Genomic DNA, 19692 nt, shown 5'->3' on the forward strand with positions numbered 1-19692 from the left:
AGCTCATCACGTCACGTCAGGAGCGGACGGCGGGGGGGGGGGGTCACGTGGCTGCAGGAGACTGCGGGCGATGGAATGACGTATTTAAAGGTGGGGCGGGGTTGGTTTGTTTTTTTTTTCTTCCTGGTGTCCCGCGCGCCCCTCCCGCTCGTGAGGCAGTTGGAAGCGCGTGAGTCATGAGCCCGCCCGGCACAGTCTGTTCCGCCCCCCCTGAGCGCGTCACGGCCCCTCCCCCGCTGAGCCGGCTCTTTCTTTGCCCGGAGCCCGGCGAAGAGCGAGCGCGAGGTCGCCGTTGGAGCTCGGGTGCCGCAGCGGAGCCATGAAGATCTGGAGCTCGGAGCACGTGTTCGGGTAAGCTGGCGGCAGCAGGCGCCGGGCCCCAGGCTTGAAGGCGGGGTGGTGATTCCTGCGGCCCCGGCCTGTGACTCCGCCCTTACCGAGCCAGACGCCGGTCTGTGCCTGTGGGGACCCGGCGTGTGAGCCGGGGCTCCCTGCCGCGGGCCCCCGCCGGTCACTGGGCTGAACGCCCCCCCCCCGGGCGCGATGATACTCCAGCCCTCAACCCGCGCCCTGACCCCGCGGGCCGGGAAACGTCATTTATCCCTAGCTCTGAGTTGAGGAAACTGAGGCCCAGAGCCGGGTTGTGACTCGCCCGAGGTCACCCCGCAGCTCGATGGCCGAGCCAGGTGACAGCTGTGTCTCTGCGGCACCCCGCCGACCTCCGGAGAACAAGTGCCAAGTGCGACCTATGACCTGCAGTTATTGCAGTGGCCTTAACTTCGCTTATCAGCCTGGGCTGCCACTGGGTGTCTCCCCCATTGTCTGGGTTGCGGGAAGTGTCATCAATTGCGCAGTCCCCCCGTCCTCCCCCTTTTTTTTCCTCTGAGAAACTAGCTGATCATGAGGTCTTTTTGTAGTTAAAGTTAAGATTGTGCGCAGCTCCCACTGAGTGAGGCCTGCATTTTGCTGTTCAAAGGGGGTGCACTTAGTGGCAGTGCAGTATGGAGATCTGTGCAAAATGTTGCATACCAACGTGAGAGAGGTGACTGAGGGCTTCTCTAATGGGGAAGTTTTACCGGTAATACTGATGTGACCCCTTGTGGACATTATTAATTCTGTAAAAGAGTGGCTTTTTTTCACCTTAGTTTAAATCACTTCTCAACCACCAAAGAAGCTCTTATAATAGAATGAGTGCCCACTGGGGAGTTCTGCTGGTATAACTACATTGGTTTAAATTCACCCCCCAAATTATGCTGAAACTTTCCCGTATAGACAAGGGCTGAAAGCAGTGTGAAAGGTTTCCACATCTGTCTTCTGTTTGCCAAGGTATGCAGGAAATAGGACTCCAAAAGGGCAGAGTTATGAAACTGACAAAACTATTACATTATTTGGCCTTAAGGCATAAGTATTCATAAATGACCTTTCATAATATTAGAGCAAACACAGATGTAGCTGATTCTCCTAAAGGGTATAAACAGATTAAAACTGAGTTATTGTATGTTTCTTTCTTCTCTCCCCCGCCCCCCCTTTTTTAAAGCGGTAATGTGTTTTAAATAATCCTTGAAATATCGTCAATGAACTGCTAACATTCAAAGTTAATAACTTACTTTGTCATTTATTTCATGTTGTTCTTCATATAAGTGAAGCATTTAACTGCAAAAAAGGTTACGTATGACATTTGAAAACTGCTTGTGTCATACAGTTCTCCTTTTGTATAATTGGTAGCAAAGTTATAGAATGGGAATACTTGTGTCAAAGTCTAGCCACATCATACTGGGAAACATCTGTAGATAACAGGCTAGAAGCTTTAGTGATGATGGCTTAGACATTTCAAAACAACGGCTTCCTTTTTGCATTTGTTTATATATATGTTGTGGCGCAGATTGGTAGGTATAAGCTTGTGGGGGTTTTTTGTTTCACTTTTGTTTTTAAAGTCTGAAGTCATAGCCTCACTGTATAGACATATGATATAGTCCCTGCTTCCTAGGACTCTACAGTCTAGACTGGATAAACCTAGGAGATACGGGGCAAGGAGGGAGAGGGAAGGAGGAGAGTAAGTTCAGAATGTGACTCTGAAGTCACAGATGAAGCTTGTAGTTGTTTGTGGTGGTGTTTTTCACCACCTAGTTCTTCCAAGCTGATGGAAGTGGGTTTTGAGGAGGGATTTGAAAAATGTCCCATTATTGGAAACTTCAGTCTTGCTTTACCAGTGTTAGCAAATTTGGGAGCCTTAATGTAGGTGTACCATCTGTGTTTAAAGCGCCATGTCATCTAGCCTGGCACAGACCCTCTGTCAATTAGACATGCTATGTCTACGCTGCAGTAAAATACCCACGGTTGGCCTTTGTCAACTGACTCTAGCTTCGGTTGCAGAGCTATAAAATTGCAGTGTAGGCATTGGGGCTGGAGCCTGGGTACTGGGACCCTATGAGGGGGGCGGAGTCTGCACTGCAATTTTATAGCCCAAGCCCCATGACCCACAGTCAGCTGATGTGGGCCAACTGTGGGTACTTTATTGCAGTGTAGAGAGAGTGTTTAAAATGTCATTGAAAGCCCCCCTATGCTAGGGCTCTCGCAGTTGCTAACATAGGTGAAGCTAGAATGATGTTAGCAGGAATCTAAAATCTTTGCAAAACTTTCTTAGTATAGGGGTTTGTACTGGTTTAACTACATTTACTTCAGATAAGCTGGTGTACATTTGGTATGTGGACAAAGATCTACTCTCAAAGTTTTGACAGCTGAAGTTATGATGTGTAAACCAAAACTTCGAGTGTATAATGAAAGGTGGGTGCTAATAAAGCTTTCTCTTGTGTGGCACAATTTCTGTTTTGAGCAACTGCAGAGCTTGACTTGAAAATCCGTTATCTGTGGGACATAATACTTTCTTGATGCTATGTGAAAATTAGATTGCAGAATGTGAGGCCTGCAAAACTGTATGCTGCAATGTGTGTGAGTGTAGTTAGATCAGAGATTCATAAAATGGCCTTTAGCTCCTTGTAAGTCTTCAAGGACATCTTGCCTTTGTTAATCACCTTTATGCTTAGTTTTATGTTCATGTTACATTGCATAATTCCTGAAGATAATATGAAGACCAGTTCATGCATATCTTTTAGTAGAGAGCAGGGTCAAGGAATAGAGGAAGGAACAATTTTTTTTTTTTTTTAATTTAAAGCAAATATTTCCCCATTTGAAGTTGAAGGACCATTTTGTTTTTCCTGTTCATGCTGGAGATGTTTGCAAAACTCCATTTTATTGTGTGTGTATAGTTATAGAGGAATGTCTTGTAGATGCCTTCCTACATGGGGGAGTTAAGCTGTAGTCGAATTAAAAACTAGAACACTTTTCCATTATTTATCTAATATAGCTCCTATAACAAAGTGTGTGTGTGTCAGAATGACTCGATATCTTACTCTTTATGAAACCTCACCTATTTAAACATCTCCAATAAAAAAGATAAAATACTGTTTAGTCAGAAGTTGGAATGAAACAAACATCAAATCAAATTCTGGCATTGAGGGGAGTGACTTCAAAAGTTAGAGCCTCTGAGAACCTTGTTACTGACCTTGGAAAGCTGGGCCTTAGGAGCTGACTTTCAAGACTTCAGAACATGACATAAGGCTGTTTGCCTTGGAGGTCCTGACTATGCTAAACAAAAACAGTAGTCAGTTATATAAAATTTACTGTTGCAATGCTTATTCTTGTAAGGGTTTTAACACCTCCACATAGCAACATCTTTTGCATGGTGCCTGCACTTGTCTTTTATTCCCTAAAATTTTTTTTCCACTGCAGAGCCACAGTTGCTAACAGCAGTGGAGCTGAACAAGTGTTAGTAATATGGAAAACTTGAGTGGAGAAAATACCTGAGAGAAACTACTGTAGATTGTGTTGGTTTAGCTGGACTTGAGCTTGCTCTGTGAAGTAACAGCTGATTTACAAAATGAGAGAATCCTACTGCAGACAGTAGCAGGTCTGTGGGTAGCAGACCTCCGCTGTATTTGGCTTTCAGTGGTTGGTCTACTAGTTTAGATGAAGCAAAACTGTTAAAGAAATCTTGATAAAGATCTGGGGGAATATGGTGGTTAGTTCAGAGGCTGCTGAGGGTGTAGGGGGAATGTGTTCCTGACACTGTCACTTTGCTAATCTAGTACAGGGCGGCCTTTATATGTGAATAGCAAGAGCTGAAGGTAAGGCGAGTACCAGTCTCCATAACCCTAGAACATTAAAAGAAATTTTCAAGGAGGCCAGCTTTAGTTTGGAGAACATGACCTCATAAATCAGTTTGCCGTTTTAGTCCTGGGATATTAGAGAGACAAGGTGGGTGAGGTAATACCTTTTATTGGGTGAAAGAGACAAGCTGTTGAGCTTACACGGTCTCTTTTTCCCAGACCTGAAGGAGAGCTCTGTGTAAGCTTGAAAGCTTGTCTCTTTCACCAATAGAAGTTGGCTCAATAAAAGACAGGTTTCAGAGTAGCAGCCGTGTTAGTCTGTATCTGCAAAAAAAGAGTACTAGTGGCACCTTAGAGACTAACCAATTTATTTGAGCATAAGCTTTCGTGAGCTACAGCTCACTTCATTCAGGTGCAATGCATTCAATGAAGTGAGCTGTAGCTCACGAAAGCTTGTGCTCAAATAGAGAGTGCCTCATCCACCTTGTCTCTTCTACTCTTAGGTAAAGCTTATATTAACACCATATTGCTAGAACAAACATCATTTATCAAGCACCTATTATCTATAACTCAGCCCGTTCCAGCTTCACCCTTTTTAATAGTTCTCAAGTTAGACAATCAACAATCACTTTGGAACAGGTTGATCATGTATAATATGTATGCAATACAAAGTACACATACACAAACTATCAGGTATTCTTTCAACACTGTCAGTATTGTTTAAGAACAGAAGAATTTCCATACTGGATCAAACCCATCATTCATCTAGTGCAGTCTTGTCTCTCTTGTATCTGACTGTGGCCAGTACCAGATACTTCAGAGAAGGTGCCAAAGCCACACAGTAGGTGCATGTGGGATGATCTGCCCCATGTACTAGGTTTCCTATAATCCCAAATAGTTAGAGATTGGTTTAAATCCTGAAGCATGAGGCTTAACATTGCTTCCAAAATTTGTTAGCATTACCTAGATATTTATTATTCCTTTTTGCTTCAGTGTCCTTTGGTGGTGAGCTCTACTGTTTACATGTTGCATGGAAAAGTATTTCCTATTAATTGTTCTGAATTTGCCATCTTTTAACTTCAGTAAATGTCACCTTGTTCTTGTGTTAGATCAGGAGCTTCTGTTTTTCCTGTCTATCTCACTATAACTTTCTCATTTTATGTACCTTGTTTCCTTTCCAGGTAAACAAATAAGAGGAGACATGACAATCTGTCTCTCTAATCTTTCCATGTAAAAATTCTTCCATGCCCCTAACTATTTTAATAGACCTTCTGAGCCCCCCTCTAATTCAGCAATATTTGTTTTTGATGCGAGGTGACCAGTACTTCACCCAATACCCCAGATAAGTCTGCACCACTCATTTGATCTTAGATGAATATTGTTAATGAAATGTATAAATACTGTCTTTTTTTCCCCCTAGACACCCATGGGATACAGTTATCAAAGCTGCTATGAGAAAATACCCCAATCCCATGAATCCATGTGTGGTAGGAGTAGATGTGATAGACAGAAGCCTTGATAACCAGGGAAGGTTACATAGTCATCGACTTCTCAGCACAGAGTGGGGACTACCAAGTATTGTAAAAGCGGTATGTTTTTATAAGTTGAATGAGTAACTGACAATGTAATGCATCTAAACACTTCATCCTCTGGGATCTCAACTCTGAATTGATAGGAAACATCTTCTCCAGAAATCGTAGGAAAAGTGTAATAATATAGCAGTACATCTCTTGCCGTGAATGCGTTGCAGTTTTTCCTGAAATGTTAATCAAATTTCAATTGTGGTATCTTCCAGGCAGGGACTGTCCCTTTGTGTGATTGCCTAGCACTCAGCATGTTGAGATCTTGATCCTGATCAGGGGGGTCATGTACAACCACAACATAAATATGTAAAAGTAGTAATTTGGAACACCTTTTGTAATTTACGCTGATGTCATGTTGAATATTTAAATAGAATGTTTTGTCTTCTAGATTTTGGGAACAAGTAGGACTTTGACATACATTAAAGAACATTCAGTGGTAGATCCAGTAAAAAAGAAAATGGAACTCTGCTCCACCAATGTAAGTGACTAAGTGAGGTCAGGAAGCTTTTGGTAATGGCTGTAGGAGAATAGAACAACCGCCTGCTTATTTGCAATACAAAAGGAAGCTTTGCTTTTAGAAATGCACAAGCTTGCACTCACTGCTGTCAAACAAAGCCCCAACATTTTCAATGTGAACTGGATGGTTTGAAGCTTTTCTGGGTTGCCAATTTGCTAAATAACATTTCCCTTTTCAGTTGCTGTTGACTGCTTCTTTGTATGAGTAAGCAACTTTAAATATGTAGGCAATATAAAATATTTGTGTGGGTGTAACTTTGACGTCAGGTGAAACCATCTTCTGAGAAAGCAGAAATGACAAACTCATGTATTAGAGAATAAAATATGCTGGCCAAAGAAATTTTCACTAAACAGCAGCAGAAATAAATTTAGAACTATATTGCAAATCTTTAATCTTGTTGAAATATGCAGACTGTTATGTTGTATTCTAATGTCCTTCAAGCTTATCAAGTTTTAAATGGAAGATCTCAGTAAGAGTCTTGTCTTTGTACAGTAAATGTAGGCTTAGGGACTTTCCTAAATACATGTTTTGTGTGTGATTGGTAAGACTGCTTATTTTCCTCAAGAGCCTGGATTAAAAAGCTTGCCATTGCAAACATACTGAAGTTCAGACTTGGTTCAACATTCACAAATGTTATTGAAAAGCTACCTGAATCATGTTGGACAACATGGAATATAGAGAGACCTAGTGAAAGGCAAAGGTTACCTGGCTGTAACTGGATTTGCAATAGGAGAAGACAAACCACCTCTCTATTATTATTGACCATTATAATTGTGCTGTTACAAAGTACAGTAACTGGCCTGTTTTCTGCTGTTGAGGATAATGAAGCACCAGTTGGTGCTACTGAATTGCTGATAGAGGAAACCGCAAAGAGGAGAAAACCCTGAGGATTTGTGTGTGTTTTGTTTTTAAGATTACTCTAACAAATTTGGTGTCAGTTGATGAGAGATTGATCTACACGCCTCATCCTGAAAACCCAGAAAAGTAAGTTGAGGTCGGGGGTCTGTCTGCTTCTTCCTGAGAGAGGGTATATTGCTCCTTTTTTGTACCAATAAGCTTTATTTTATGTCTTCCATTGCAGGACTGTGCTAACTCAAGAAGCAATTATTACTGTAAAAGGCGTTAGCCTGAGTAGTTATTTGGAAAGTTTAATGGCCAACACAATATCCTCCAATGCTAGAAAGGTATGCTTTTGTGGCAATAATTCTTGGGCGCTTGTACTGCTGAATACCATGCTTAAGGCTCAAATCTGCAGGATTGGACTCTAAGTGTGTAACTTTTTTATTTTTAATCATTAAATTTGTGGTATTCCTGTAAATGTCACCAGAAGCAAGAAATGCAATACTTGTTAATTAGTTTTTAAATGCATGCTAACCTGTCTGTAATGTTCCTATTGTTAGAGACTGTTACCCAAGCAGCTCTTAAACGCTCATGTCACAGTTCAGAGTTTTTAAAAGGCTACCAGCAAAGATGTCTATAAAGACTGAATGGCAAATGAATTCACAAAATCCAACACCGCTCACACTGATTGCAGGCTTTGTGCTGAGCACAGTCTCATTTGTTCAAATTCTTATCTGCCCATTGCACTCTATGTGCGCCGTCCCTTTGCCTATGACCTGAAATCATCCAGCTTAGTTTAATACAAGCAGTTCTGCACAGAGATTAAATGACCTGATCTTTTCGATAAGAAGGAAAGGAACCTAGGCCAACTTGTATACCCCCTGTTGTAAGTAAATTCCCCAATTTGTGTTAATCTGCAAAGCATAGAAAAAGAGCTTTGTTCATCCCAAAGTACTGCTCACACTCCAGATAGGGCTTTGGGAGTGGTTATTTGCTACTGTTAGGGGCACTAAGTCTTGCTCTCACACTACTAGAAATCAATAGAGGATCACACCGGTACCTCTCCACTAGTACCAGCTGGAGGAAGAGCAGCAGACTGAAATGAATGTGGTGTGACAGAGCGTAGGTCAGGTGTAGGGATGGGAAGGACAAACAGTGCAGGAGGGAGCAGTGAGACAGATGTGAGGGTGAGTGGGATGTGGTGCACAAATAGAAGTGGGAGTTGGCCTGTTTGGGTAGTGGCACTTCAGGTTGAGTCATACTTCCTGATGCCATCCCAGGTAGTATGTGCCTTGGCCAGCCCCTTTCCCCTGGAAGTAGGATATCACTAGACCGTGATGCTGCTTCCATCACTTGATGTCAAGCATTAGATTGATGATTCAGCCCTTCTTGGTTGGAAGGATATCTGGGGAGAGTGGGGTGGAGGAGGAGGAAATCTGAATGTTCGCTTCATCCCTGCTTTGTACTTCCCTGAGGCAATAGTAAAGGTGTGAGGGGATAGACTGGCAGAAATAACCCCCAACCTTAGCACACTTTAAGTGGATGAATTGCAGGGTTTGGGGCGAGGGAGAAAAAGTGGCTAGTTGAATTTTGAGGGTGCAGATTGTATTTTTGTTCGGTGGCCATAAACATCTCTCCACTTAAACTTTTTACAATTCTCTCCAATTCCACGTAGAGTAATGGGGTACATGCTGTGATCTCACCATCCTCTGATACTCTCAAGGGCAGTTAAATCTTTGGTTTACCAACAGTCCACTTAGAAAATGTCTGGCATGTATAGAAAGCCAAATTAGAAAAGGGCTTCTTCCATATAACGCTTAAACATCTTTGTAGCCAAGTGTCAAACAGTGGAACAATACCTTCTTGTCCTTTCTAAGGCTGCTAGGTCCATTCAGAGATGCTTAACTTGGCAGGAATTTGTGTGTGCTGTTTCCAGGCCTTTCATTACTAACAAGGAGCTCTACTTTGAAGAAGGTGGTGACCGCAGAAGCACAAGATTGAGTTTCTGTGCTTTCAGAAGTCTGCTTAGAGATGGCAAAAGCTTTGCTGGAAAGTGTTTTCTGCTGTATCTTGAAATGCTGACGTAAATGTTGAATTTTGCTTTGAGGGTTTGAGATTGCAGGCCAGATACCTGAATACTACAATGATGAAAGATGAATTTTGTGCCATGTATTAATCTTTTCTGTGTTACTCCAGGGGTGGGATGCTATTGAATGGATAATTCAAAATTCTGAAAGCGCTCTAAGCTAGCAGTCTCTCTCTACATCTGCAGTTTGTACTAACTAGTGGTAACTCCGGCATTCACTATCTCGGTACAGCATTTCAGCTTTCTAGCAAATGTGTGCATGGACTGTTGTGATGTTTTTTATATATATGTACATTAGCTTGCATGTATTGTAATCACAGTTACATACAAGAATGGGAAGCTTGTTCTCATAATACTAGAATCATGTATGTCTCATTTTTTTTTTTTTATTGCGACCTAGAATGGGTCAAGTAGCCCAAATCCACTACATCAGTGAAGGGCAGACCTTAGTTTTTTCTACATGTACTGCAGTGCTTTTGTACCATACTATTGCCTCTTTTACATGTATATGATAGATTACTGCAGGTACCTAAGCATGTGAAAATGTCACTCTTTAATAGGGGCCCACTCCAGCTTGGTCAATTAAATTTGACTAGATAAGAACAGTTATCTAAAGAAATTAACCAAAAAATGTTTGGTTAATGGAATCAGCCTTATTATAAAAATGGATCAGAAGTGCACTTAATGTGTTTAGGGTTGGTTTTCTCAAAACGGGTGCCTAACAAGAATAGTTTTCAGCACAGAGTTATCGCTACTTGCTTTGTCTTCCGTGACAGGAATTGACCTGGTCTCCTCCTTTTTATTAGACTTTTAAGAGGTAGATTGGGAAGGTGGGGAGTGGCAGCTTCTGTTGGTGATTTAAAATTTAGGTTAAAGCTGAACATATTTTACTCTGATGAATTCATAGAACCATAGAATATCAGGGTTGGAAGGGAGGTCATCTAGTCCAACCCCCTGCTCAAAGCAGAACCAATCCCCAAGTTTTGCCCCAGATCCCTAAATGGCCCCCTCAAGGATTGAACTCACAACCCTGGGTTTAGCAGGCCAATGCTCAAACCACTGAGCTGTATTGTTGCAGTAAGAATCTCATTTAGCATCTTAAATTGGTTTCCTGGCTTGCTGCTGTTACAAATGACCTTCTTTAAGCAACATGACTATTTAAAATTTAACTTTCAGATGTATTTCCATTTGTTCATGGTAGGAAGTGCTGCTTTCTTTCATATTCAGACTTCAAGGCTGAAAGGAGTGGTTACAGTTTTCATAGTTTAATGCTGGACAGTAAATAGTTCTCTTCACCTTTCCTTCCATTAGCTAGCCTAGCTCAACTCTGTCATTCCTGTACTGAAAACACAAACTTCCAATGATAAAATCCCCAAACCTTTTTTCATAACTCTTCTCCTTCATTCCTTTATTTTTGGGGGGAGGGTGGGTGGGGGGTGTGTGTGTGTGTGTGCCTTATAAAATTAGCAGATGCTGGCTATGTGCTTTCAAGTTTACTTTTCATTCCACTGAATTCTTGAGTTGGACAAACCATTAAGCTTTGTCTTCTCCAAAAAAACTTCAACTGGAGTAGTCAGTCTGCTATCAATTATCCAAGATATAATAGATCTTTATACCCAGTATTTGACCTAATATTGAAAGCATAATGTAGTGGTAACGTATGTAATGTGCATGCTTGGTTATGAATGTGCTTGCCTATATAATGTAGGACTTAAATAAAATTGTATTAAATACATTTTTATATATAAATAAAAATAATGTAAAAATATACACTCCAATCCTCTGTCAGATTCTGTTTTCCTTTCACTGAGTAGAACTGCCCAGGTCCTTAATTTTAAAAGAAATTGTAGAGGTGAAGCTTTATTAACTTAGATTCCACTGGAGAATTGTTCTGAAATTTACCATGTCAGCATAGTGCACTGATGCTTAAGTTTTATAGGGATTTAAGCAGTTTTTCCAGAGCTGCGAGAAAATACCTCAGATTGTATTTGTTTTGGAAAACCAACAAACCTACTTTGAATGATTTACTGGTTATAATCCTTGGAAGGCATTTTGTGGATTTGAGTCCCACCCAAAAGATGCTGGCTAACTTTTTGGCTAATAAAAGTCTACTGTCTATATGATCAGACTTAAACATTCTTAGTGTTTTAAATGTGTTACTTGTTTCCTTTCAGTGTTTTGTATATTAGCGACCTTGTAACTAAAAGGAAAGTAACTTGAAAAATAGCTTTTCAGTCTGAAAAGCTTGTACCTGGGGTTATTTCTAACACCTAACATTGGGGGAAAGAGTTGTGGTTTGTTTTTTTTGTTTGTTTGCTTTTCCCCTCTAATCTCTGTGAATATGACAGTTGAGTCAGTTACACTATTTTGTAATGCATTTATTTCCTGTTGCATGTAGCAGCCTGCACTGTTCTGTTGTAGCTCGCATGCATGCTTCCCTATACCCTGTGAGAAAGTTTGCCAGCAATAGTACCAGCAAAACAAACTGAAGTGGTAACTGTGTGCACAGAGGGGAAACAGGCTGGGGGGGAGGAGGAGGAGAATGAGGAGTTTGGTGTGGCCCTTGGGCCTACTAAGTATCAGCAGGGAAGCTGGGGAGAAAAAGACGACTTTGAAGAAGAATAAGGGTTGCTCTGACTAAAATTCAGTTTTAATTAGCCAAACCAAAAATATGCAAGTTGGTGTCCCTTTAACATGTTGGTGGCACTCCATTAAAAATGCTAACTTCGAATCCACTAACTTTTTGTAAGAACTGAAATTTCTCATGCTTGGTCTTGGCTCAGGAATGAGAATTTTTGATTCTATGAGTTTGTTTTTAATACTTTAAAATCTTTTCAGGATGGGGACTGTTTACTAGTGTGTGGGCAATTCCTAGCAAATACTGACTGCTAACTGTAACATAAACATTGATAACTCAATATAGCATTTGGATAACAAAGGGCTTTGTTTCTAAACTTGGCGTGTTCTTCCTGGTGATTGAAGATGCCGCCTCCTATTTCACAATCCATTTTCTTTCAATGAGGCTAAATGGAAATAGCATTTTAAACTTGTGCAGTCTTTTATTTTTCTTAACTTGAAAAAGACTGACTAGTTATTTGAATGTGCATCCACTCTAGTTCCCACTGGTTAGGGAAGAGGAGACCGTGGGATAGGGACTCCTTTTAAAAAAATATATATATATACACTGTAACAAGTATACATATAGTGCTCTCTTAGGGGGTAACACCCTCTTTCTTCCTGCATTAGTAATATCCCCCAGCTATTGAACTTGTTTGCATGCATTGCAGTTTGTAAAGCTAATGACTCAATCACATAGCGTACATTCTGGTGCTTCTTGCTGAGCTGCCTGTGTCACAAGAGTTCAGTTCTTACTGAAATATTGTTCTGAGGAATCCTGTCATCTGATATCCGCTCATTTGGGTGCCATCCTGTATTCTGCACTGTCTAACCAGACCTAGTAGTATCTCTTCCTAGAATGCATTTTAGAATGAACTGAGTACTTTTAATCCAGCTGTTTCATTCATTAGGGTGTATGTGTGGGTGGTAAAGTGAAGAGTTAATGGATAAGAATAGTAAGAACAGGACAGTATGTCCAGTGAAAACCACTGAGTCTCTAGAGGATGCCTTTTGTGGTAGTAATGATGTAAGAGGTTAAGGTGAGCTTGATTTTTACTTCTCTCCAAGAACACTTGAAAAGCTTCTGACGCTTGCTTGAAGACTAAGCCTGATATGCAGGTGGGAAAGTACCTGTGCCACCATGCCCTCAAATCCATGCATACTGAATTTCCATCCACGTATCTTAAATCCCCTGGAAAAAATTACTTCTTCTGTCCTCTTAAATAATAACACCTCCCTTGGTCTGTTCTGTCGCCCAAATAAATTAAATTCCACCTCCCCAATCAGTTCTACCCCAGTCCTCAACTTTACAGGGTGCTGCTGCCTTCATCCCCTTGCTCTTAAGGAAATGCCTGGGTCCCTGCACCTACCAAATATTCCCCATGGCACCCTAATTGCATTGACCTTTCCTGTTAAAGTAGTAGTGTTTTGAGAGGTTTTGTGGCCTTCCTTTCCCCTCCCCGCCAGACAGAGGCCAGTGTCTCCCTGGTCTCACTTGGCCTATGTACATGAGCAAAACTTCTTCTCACTCTGCGTAAATGGAATTTAAAAGCCCTAAACTCCAGTACTTTTGATTAAGGAAATAAAAGTTGTACCCAACTCTAGGCTAGAAATTTCTCATTTTAAAGCTAATCTTCAGTAAGGGTGTGACTAGAGTCCAGCAAGTTAAGCATGTCAAATAAGTCTCTTACATGAATTCACAAAACTGGGCAGTGCACATTCTATGTGGCCAATTAAAATAAAGGAGCTGCACACTTATATTTAAGTTTTTAATTGCTCTTAGTTACAGCACTTTGTTTTCTCTGAGGCCTTCCTAAAATATCCTAAGAGTAGGAGGGAACAGGGCAGGGTGACAGAAAATTTAGTTGCCGTTTAAAAAACATAGCCCAGTATATGCTGGAAAAGTGACTCATCCATGATCTTAGAACTCCATGATACCCTTCCTACAGTCACTTTCTGATCAAATTTTGTTCTGACAAGTAGAATGTCTGTCTTCTTGTTTTTGTTTGTTTTCCTTAACTAACTACTGAGTTAACCTGAAAGTCCAGCTTGGTTCTTCCTGGCTCTCATCTTCAATAATCAAAAATTCTCCAAATGTAAATTTCTTAACAATTCTGATGCATCAGCTGGACTAGAATCTATCTTAGTCTCAGTATATGTGTTGGCTTTACTATGCTAACAGAGAAAGCAAATGGTAAAAATATCCTTATTGTTAAAGTAACCAGTAATTTTACATAGACCCTCTTTTCCCATAACCTCACTTCGGTGTGGCACAAACTTTTTGCACATAAGATGAAGGTTGTGCAAACACTCCATTTAATGAAGCTTCAGTAAAAACTTGAAACCTCAACATAAAACCCCAATAATGAAAAACTGGTTTCCTTTAGAGCAGTTCTGAAGTCTGACACAGGAAAGATATTGAAGCTTTAATTTTAAGTGGCCTTGTATCCATTTTGATACTAAATTCATGTCTTTTTCTGACAGGGTCGAGATGCCCTGGAATGGGTGATCGGCAAACTAAACACAGAGTTTGAGGAGTTAACATCATCAACGCGGGTGAGCATGAAATCTGGAATGGCAGCGGCATCAGCAGCAGAGAACTGAGGCCACATAACACCAAGGAACTGCGACAGAATAACTTTATTTTCTTAGATCTTTTTTCTATGGCTAACACCAGACTTTTATATGTTCATAGGAATGTCCGAACTCGAGAAAAATATTTTTCTAGATCTTTCTAGGCTCCATATCAACTTATTTGACCAGTGAAGACTAACATGAGCTCTTATGCTTTCCTTTATTTTCATTTAAATAACCCTATGTGCTGTAGCCAATTGAAACAAAATCTTTCTGGCAATTCTTAAAAATGCCAAAATGTGCTTTTTTATAAAGGCGGTAACTAGTAGGTTTCTTCTACCTTCTACCATCTGTTTTTTGTGCTCACTTTAAAAAAAGTGTGTACATATATTTATTAAGAATTTCTTTAAAGCGAGCAGCTGCTATATTTTATGAAGGGCAGATGGGTATAAAAGCACTGAATCTAGTGTTAGTCTTCGCTGCCGAAGCAAAATAACGAAAAGTGACACACTGTAAAGTGATGGACCTATTTACTCAGGTTATCTGAAAAGCTAGTTCTTGCATGATGGTACTGCCTCTTGCATTGTTAAATGCAGTGTCTGAATGTGATACACAGGTGATTTGTGTCTTGGATGTTTGGATACAAACATCTGACAGATGCAGTGAGAATTTAGGTGTGAATATAGATTTTTAGTTAGTTAGACTTTGTGGGGATAGAAGATTTTATTTTTGTAATATTTATTCATTGGTTCTAGTCTTTTTCTCCCCCTCTTCTGGAAGAGCAGCTGATACCTCCATGGAAAGCATTGGAAAACTATTGACTTCTAAATGCAACTTTTTATAAGGTGATTTGAATGAAGAGTATCTTTGTTGCTTCAGATTGTAACACTTAACTACTGTTTCTTGTGCCACAAACAAAGATATCATGAAGACTCGGCAGAAACTCAGATCCACTCTGTGGAGTAAAGTTTAGGAGTACTTAAAAAAAAAAAAAAAAAAAAAAAAAAAGAGAAGCAGAATTGGCTTTCTCTAGAAATTTTTTTTCCCCTCCAGAGCTTTCCATGTTTTTGTGTTTAATCTTTAATTTACATTTTTAACAATATTTTTGTCAGGTTGGCATGAGTAATCATTTTTAGGCTCATTTAAATGTTTCTGGTTGTAGTCCTTCATTGTCCGTCGGGGAAAACAAGATTGCAAAATCCAGTAACACCTATACAGTAGAATATTTGCAGAAAAACAAGTTGGATTGCTTTCCAAAAAGTATGAAATCCAAAACTGTTAAAGGTACTGACCTTGCTTTGGCATGGATACAGAAATGAGTGTTTGAAAGCTGCATAAGTTTCAGATGCAGCCTTCAACTGAAGGTAAATTTTTGATTTGTTGAAGAATTGGAATTTTTTTGTGTGCGCATGCAAAGGCTAAAGAAACGGTCTGTTGCAAAGACTTGATTCCTTGTGCAAACAGAACAAATGGTTTAGAAAACTACCTTTGAGTAAAAATTTAAAATTTTTTTTATGGTAAAAATAAATAATTGTTCCATAACTTGCTTTGATTGGAGTGCTTTAAAATACAATGCTAGTTTGGTGGAAAACCTATGTATTTTGGTAATTGCATTGTCCTCTTTTAAACTAAGAGGTAGGTCTGAAACTATCAAAGTACGCTTTCCTACCAAGAAAATATTTCTATTTTAAAAAAAAAAATTTTTTTTTGTTTGGATAAGAATTAATCTTAGCTTTTCAGAACCCAGGAAATATTTACCTTTTTGTCTTCACATCGACCTCGGATGTTCCCTGTATGAAACAGACACTATGCCCAGGCCTTAGTTCTGAAGAGGTGGTCTTTCTCCAAAGGACAAGGACATCCTGCATAATACTGACATGTTAGCTGAAGTGAGTTCGCTGGCTAAGTGTTACATGATGTCCTTTCCGGGGGGGGATGCAGAAAGGTCTAGTTGCAAAAAACGTTGTCAGCTCCTACCTTGCCATTCCATCCTGGCACATACGAGTGAGACACAACGGCCACAGTTGTGCAAATGAGATAAAGCAGGTGTGACTGACTTGGGGAACGTTGTAGTAGTACAACATTCCAACATATGACTGTTCGTGGGAAGTGTTAAATGCGCAGGTGTGGCTATGCTGCAGTAAAACACCCATGGCTCAAGTAGGCTTACAGGGCTATAAAATTGTACCATAGACATTCACCCCTTACATCCTGAGAGTCCTGGAGTCCAGGCTCCCGTCTGAGCCCAGACATCTGTAGTACAGTTTTATAGCTCTGCAAGCCTGATTCAGCTTACATGGGCCAGCTGATGGGTGTTTCTTGTTGCAGTGTAAACAATGCCTCCAGACCTGTCAGACTCTCTTAGCCCCTTCCAGTTTGCTGATCGCCCTTGTATTGTGCCTAATGCTGCTGCTAAGTTAAGCCTGAGTTATTGCTTAGGGTAGCCTTAAAATCAGTTTGCAGATATTAAAACACAGCTATCACTACCCCTGCAGCATTTGCTACTTGGCACCTTCCAGTCTTGCATATGACTGCTTCTGTCCCATCCTACCTCTCCTTATTAGCTCTTGTAGGACAGCCAGTGGTGCTGCCCCTTCCAGTCTGCTTCAGACACACACTTTTTGGGCTACTCCACACTGCTTTCTCTTGGCCCAAACCAATTACAAATGCAGTCGGGTTTGGGGGGGAGGGGGTTCTCTTCACTATTCTGGGTGCCTCTCCCAGAAATAAGTTTCTGTAGAGCCATGTTTGATCACTCTCAAACCATATGTGTGTTGGGGGGGGGTGTTGGTGTTCTCCCCCTTGTAGCTCCTGAGCTGCTTCCTCAGAGCTCCCTTGTGGCCCACCATTCTTCATGGCTGCCTCAAGTAGCTTCTGGCCCTGTCTCCTGGCCCCAGAAGTTTCTCTCTTCCTCCCAACCCCTGCAACTGTTCTCCCTGGGTACTAGTTGCTCTGCACTTTTGCTGACCCCATCTTTTGGCCTGGAAGGCCGTGACTTGGGTTGTAGCTACACTGGGGGAGGGAAGTTAATCCTAGCTGCTTTTTGGCTGTGCTCCAAGAGAGCTGCTTAAGAGCTTCTGGGATGTCTGCCCACCTAATGCCCTGTTGGCCCACATCACCGCCTCCATCCTTGTTCTGCCTCCCGCTTAGTCTGAGAATCATTCAGGGTAGGGAGGGCCCTCTGCTTTAAATCTCCTGAAAAGAAGATGCAAGTTAAATCCACTCTTAATTTGCTAGGCATAGCCTCTTGCACTGTACTTTTTGTGGTCTAATACCACCCACCATGCATGTGTGTGCACTCTTGGGACCACTGAGTGATCAATCACACTGCATTTTGTTCTTATTTGCATTACTAGATGTTCATCAGGTCCAGTGTTACTCGGGATCTATCTTGACCTCCACGGGGAAGCTTATTCTCTTTCATGCCAGTTGTCTGACTTTAGGGTTTCTATTTTCCTGTGGCTTGTCCAAGCTGTTTTCTGTTTTGCCAGGATCCTCTCTTCTTGTTAACAGCACTACTCCAGTTATAGGTATGGTCCTTTGTGCAGTCTGCCCTTTCATCCTGTTCCTCCTCCTGTCATTGTGGTAGTTCTGTGGAGCCATTGTGCAGAAGGACCCTCGGCTGGGGACTGCATTTTCACAAGTCACAGCTGCGTATTCCCAGTCTTGCACAAGTGTCCCACTTAGACCTGTGGCACTCATGTGAGCACCCCCTCCTGCCCCGCATCCATCCACACACAGTTCTACAATATCTTCTAACTCTTTGGCTGAAACAGACTTTCTCTGGTTAGTCTTCTATGTAAAATCTCTGATGGATCAGATTTTATTCCAGTCTTGCATTAATCAAACTGCCCTGTAACTCTGGGCCCTTTTAATGTGGTCATTCTCTCCTGTATAGGGCACATCTAAGTCTACTTTCTCAAATGTTGAGGTGGAAAACCTTACATTGCTACTGTGGGCTCTGGCACTGCAGAACATGCCCAACAGAAAGGAGGAAAAAGCTTACAGCGTAGGGAAGAGTTCAATCAAAAAAACTAGAACCTAACCTGTCCAGCTCCTTTTGGCTCTGGGAGGTGATGCCAAAAACGTAAGTGTTGAGCGAAAGAAAATCACTTGGCTCACTAAAGAGCAGGAGGTGCAGGGTTAGGTAGGAATCCTACGCTATAGCACCATGAGGGTCGAAAGAAGGGATGGAAAGGAATTGAGGGGTTTGGTTGTTTACAGCCCAGCCTTACCTCAGTTAGTGATATTGTCAATGCAGCTCTTACTTGTTTAAGGATGTGCATGTGGGTAAGAGTTGAAGCAGACTAAGGCCGTCTCTGCGTCCCACCTCATGGTTCCCTTTGGTTCAGAGTCTAAGAGTTTTTCTCCTTAAAGCATCCATGCTGGTGTTAGCTGAGACCATTTTGGAACTGTCAGTTGTGTCTAATAGTGAATGTCCTGTTCTCCCTTGTAGCTGTGTGTCTACCTTGCACTCCCCCATGCACCCTTTAAGATTCCTCACCAGTGCTGCGACTGCAGTTCCGTAGTCTTCTATGCGGGGGCAGGGCTTGTAGGGGTGCTAGGGCTAGAGGTACTAGATAGGAAAGCTCACCAGGTCAGGGAAGTGCCAAGGCTTAGTGTAAACAAAGCCCGAGCCTACTGAAAGTAGCTGAGGTAACTAGAAGAAATCCAGCTACAGCATTTCTGCCTCCTGAGAATTAGATGATTGGGATCAGTTTTGTTGCTGAGTAATTTATAAAATAGAGTGCGTTAAACCCTGATCAACTTCATACTTTAACCAAGACCTTTCCATTAAATTAAATGCATTTAATCTTCCTTTATACTTCAAACAACATTTAACTCTTATTATGGTGAAGGCAAGGATAATGGATACACAGTAACTCTTCCTCATCTCCTACTCTTCCCATTGTCCTCTCAGTTCAGACTGTAAACTCCTCAAACTATGATTCTCTGCCCTGTCTGTAATGTAAGGTGCCATGCACATCTATGGTGCTAAGTAATTACACAATCTACTAAAAATAACTGTGTATCATTTTCTTTGTAGTAAAAACAGGCAAGCATTTGCTGCTTATGGATTCTATGGATGATAGTAAGATCCTCCTACTATTGGCCGGGCACCAGTGTGGATCGAGACAGGAGGGTGGTAAAATGCTCTGGACTGGTGCTAGCCCAGTTGTGGGAAAATCTGACAATTGTCAGTATACACAAGGCCTTGGCAGCATACATTTTACCTGCCTACATAATGGAAAGTTTGAAAACGGTGTGGGAGCCACCCACAGGAGAAATTGCTGATAATTCTTTAAGTTG

General features: G+C 41.3%; 1 protein-coding gene across 2 annotated transcripts; it reads left to right on the top strand.

Moving 5' to 3' along the window:
• Positions 1–52: 52 nt before the first annotated feature.
• PRELID3A (PRELI domain containing 3A) lies at positions 53–15950 on the top strand. 2 transcript variants are annotated; one of them, XM_074944668.1, is made up of 6 exons: positions 53–351; positions 5587–5755; positions 6138–6227; positions 7180–7250; positions 7348–7450; positions 9303–10562. In XM_074944668.1, the coding sequence occupies exons 1-6, from the start codon at positions 320–322 to the stop codon at positions 9354–9356; spliced, it is 519 nt and encodes a 172-aa protein (XP_074800769.1). In that variant the 5' UTR covers positions 53–319; the 3' UTR covers positions 9357–10562. The 2 variants fall into 2 exon arrangements, with proteins under 2 accessions (XP_074800769.1, XP_074800768.1); XM_074944667.1 differs by lacking the exon at positions 9303–10562 and adding an exon at positions 14293–15950 and having other exon boundaries at positions 60–351.
• The last annotated feature ends 3742 nt before the right edge of the window (positions 15951–19692 follow it).

The sequence above is a fragment of the Natator depressus genome, chromosome 2 (genome assembly GCF_965152275.1).
Source record: "Natator depressus isolate rNatDep1 chromosome 2, rNatDep2.hap1, whole genome shotgun sequence".
Lineage (NCBI taxonomy): Eukaryota > Metazoa > Chordata > Testudines > Cheloniidae > Natator > Natator depressus.

Bases quoted from the DNA above. Each gene is read 5' to 3' on its own strand.
- PRELID3A (XM_074944667.1), top strand. From the start codon at position 320: ATGAAGATCTGGAGCTCGGAGCACGTGTTCGG. The intron at 6,228-7,179 runs GTAAGTGACTAA...TTTGTTTTTAAG, and splicing joins TGGAACTCTGCTCCACCAAT to ATTACTCTAACAAATTTGGT. The intron at 7,251-7,347 runs GTAAGTTGAGGT...CTTCCATTGCAG, and splicing joins CATCCTGAAAACCCAGAAAA to GACTGTGCTAACTCAAGAAG.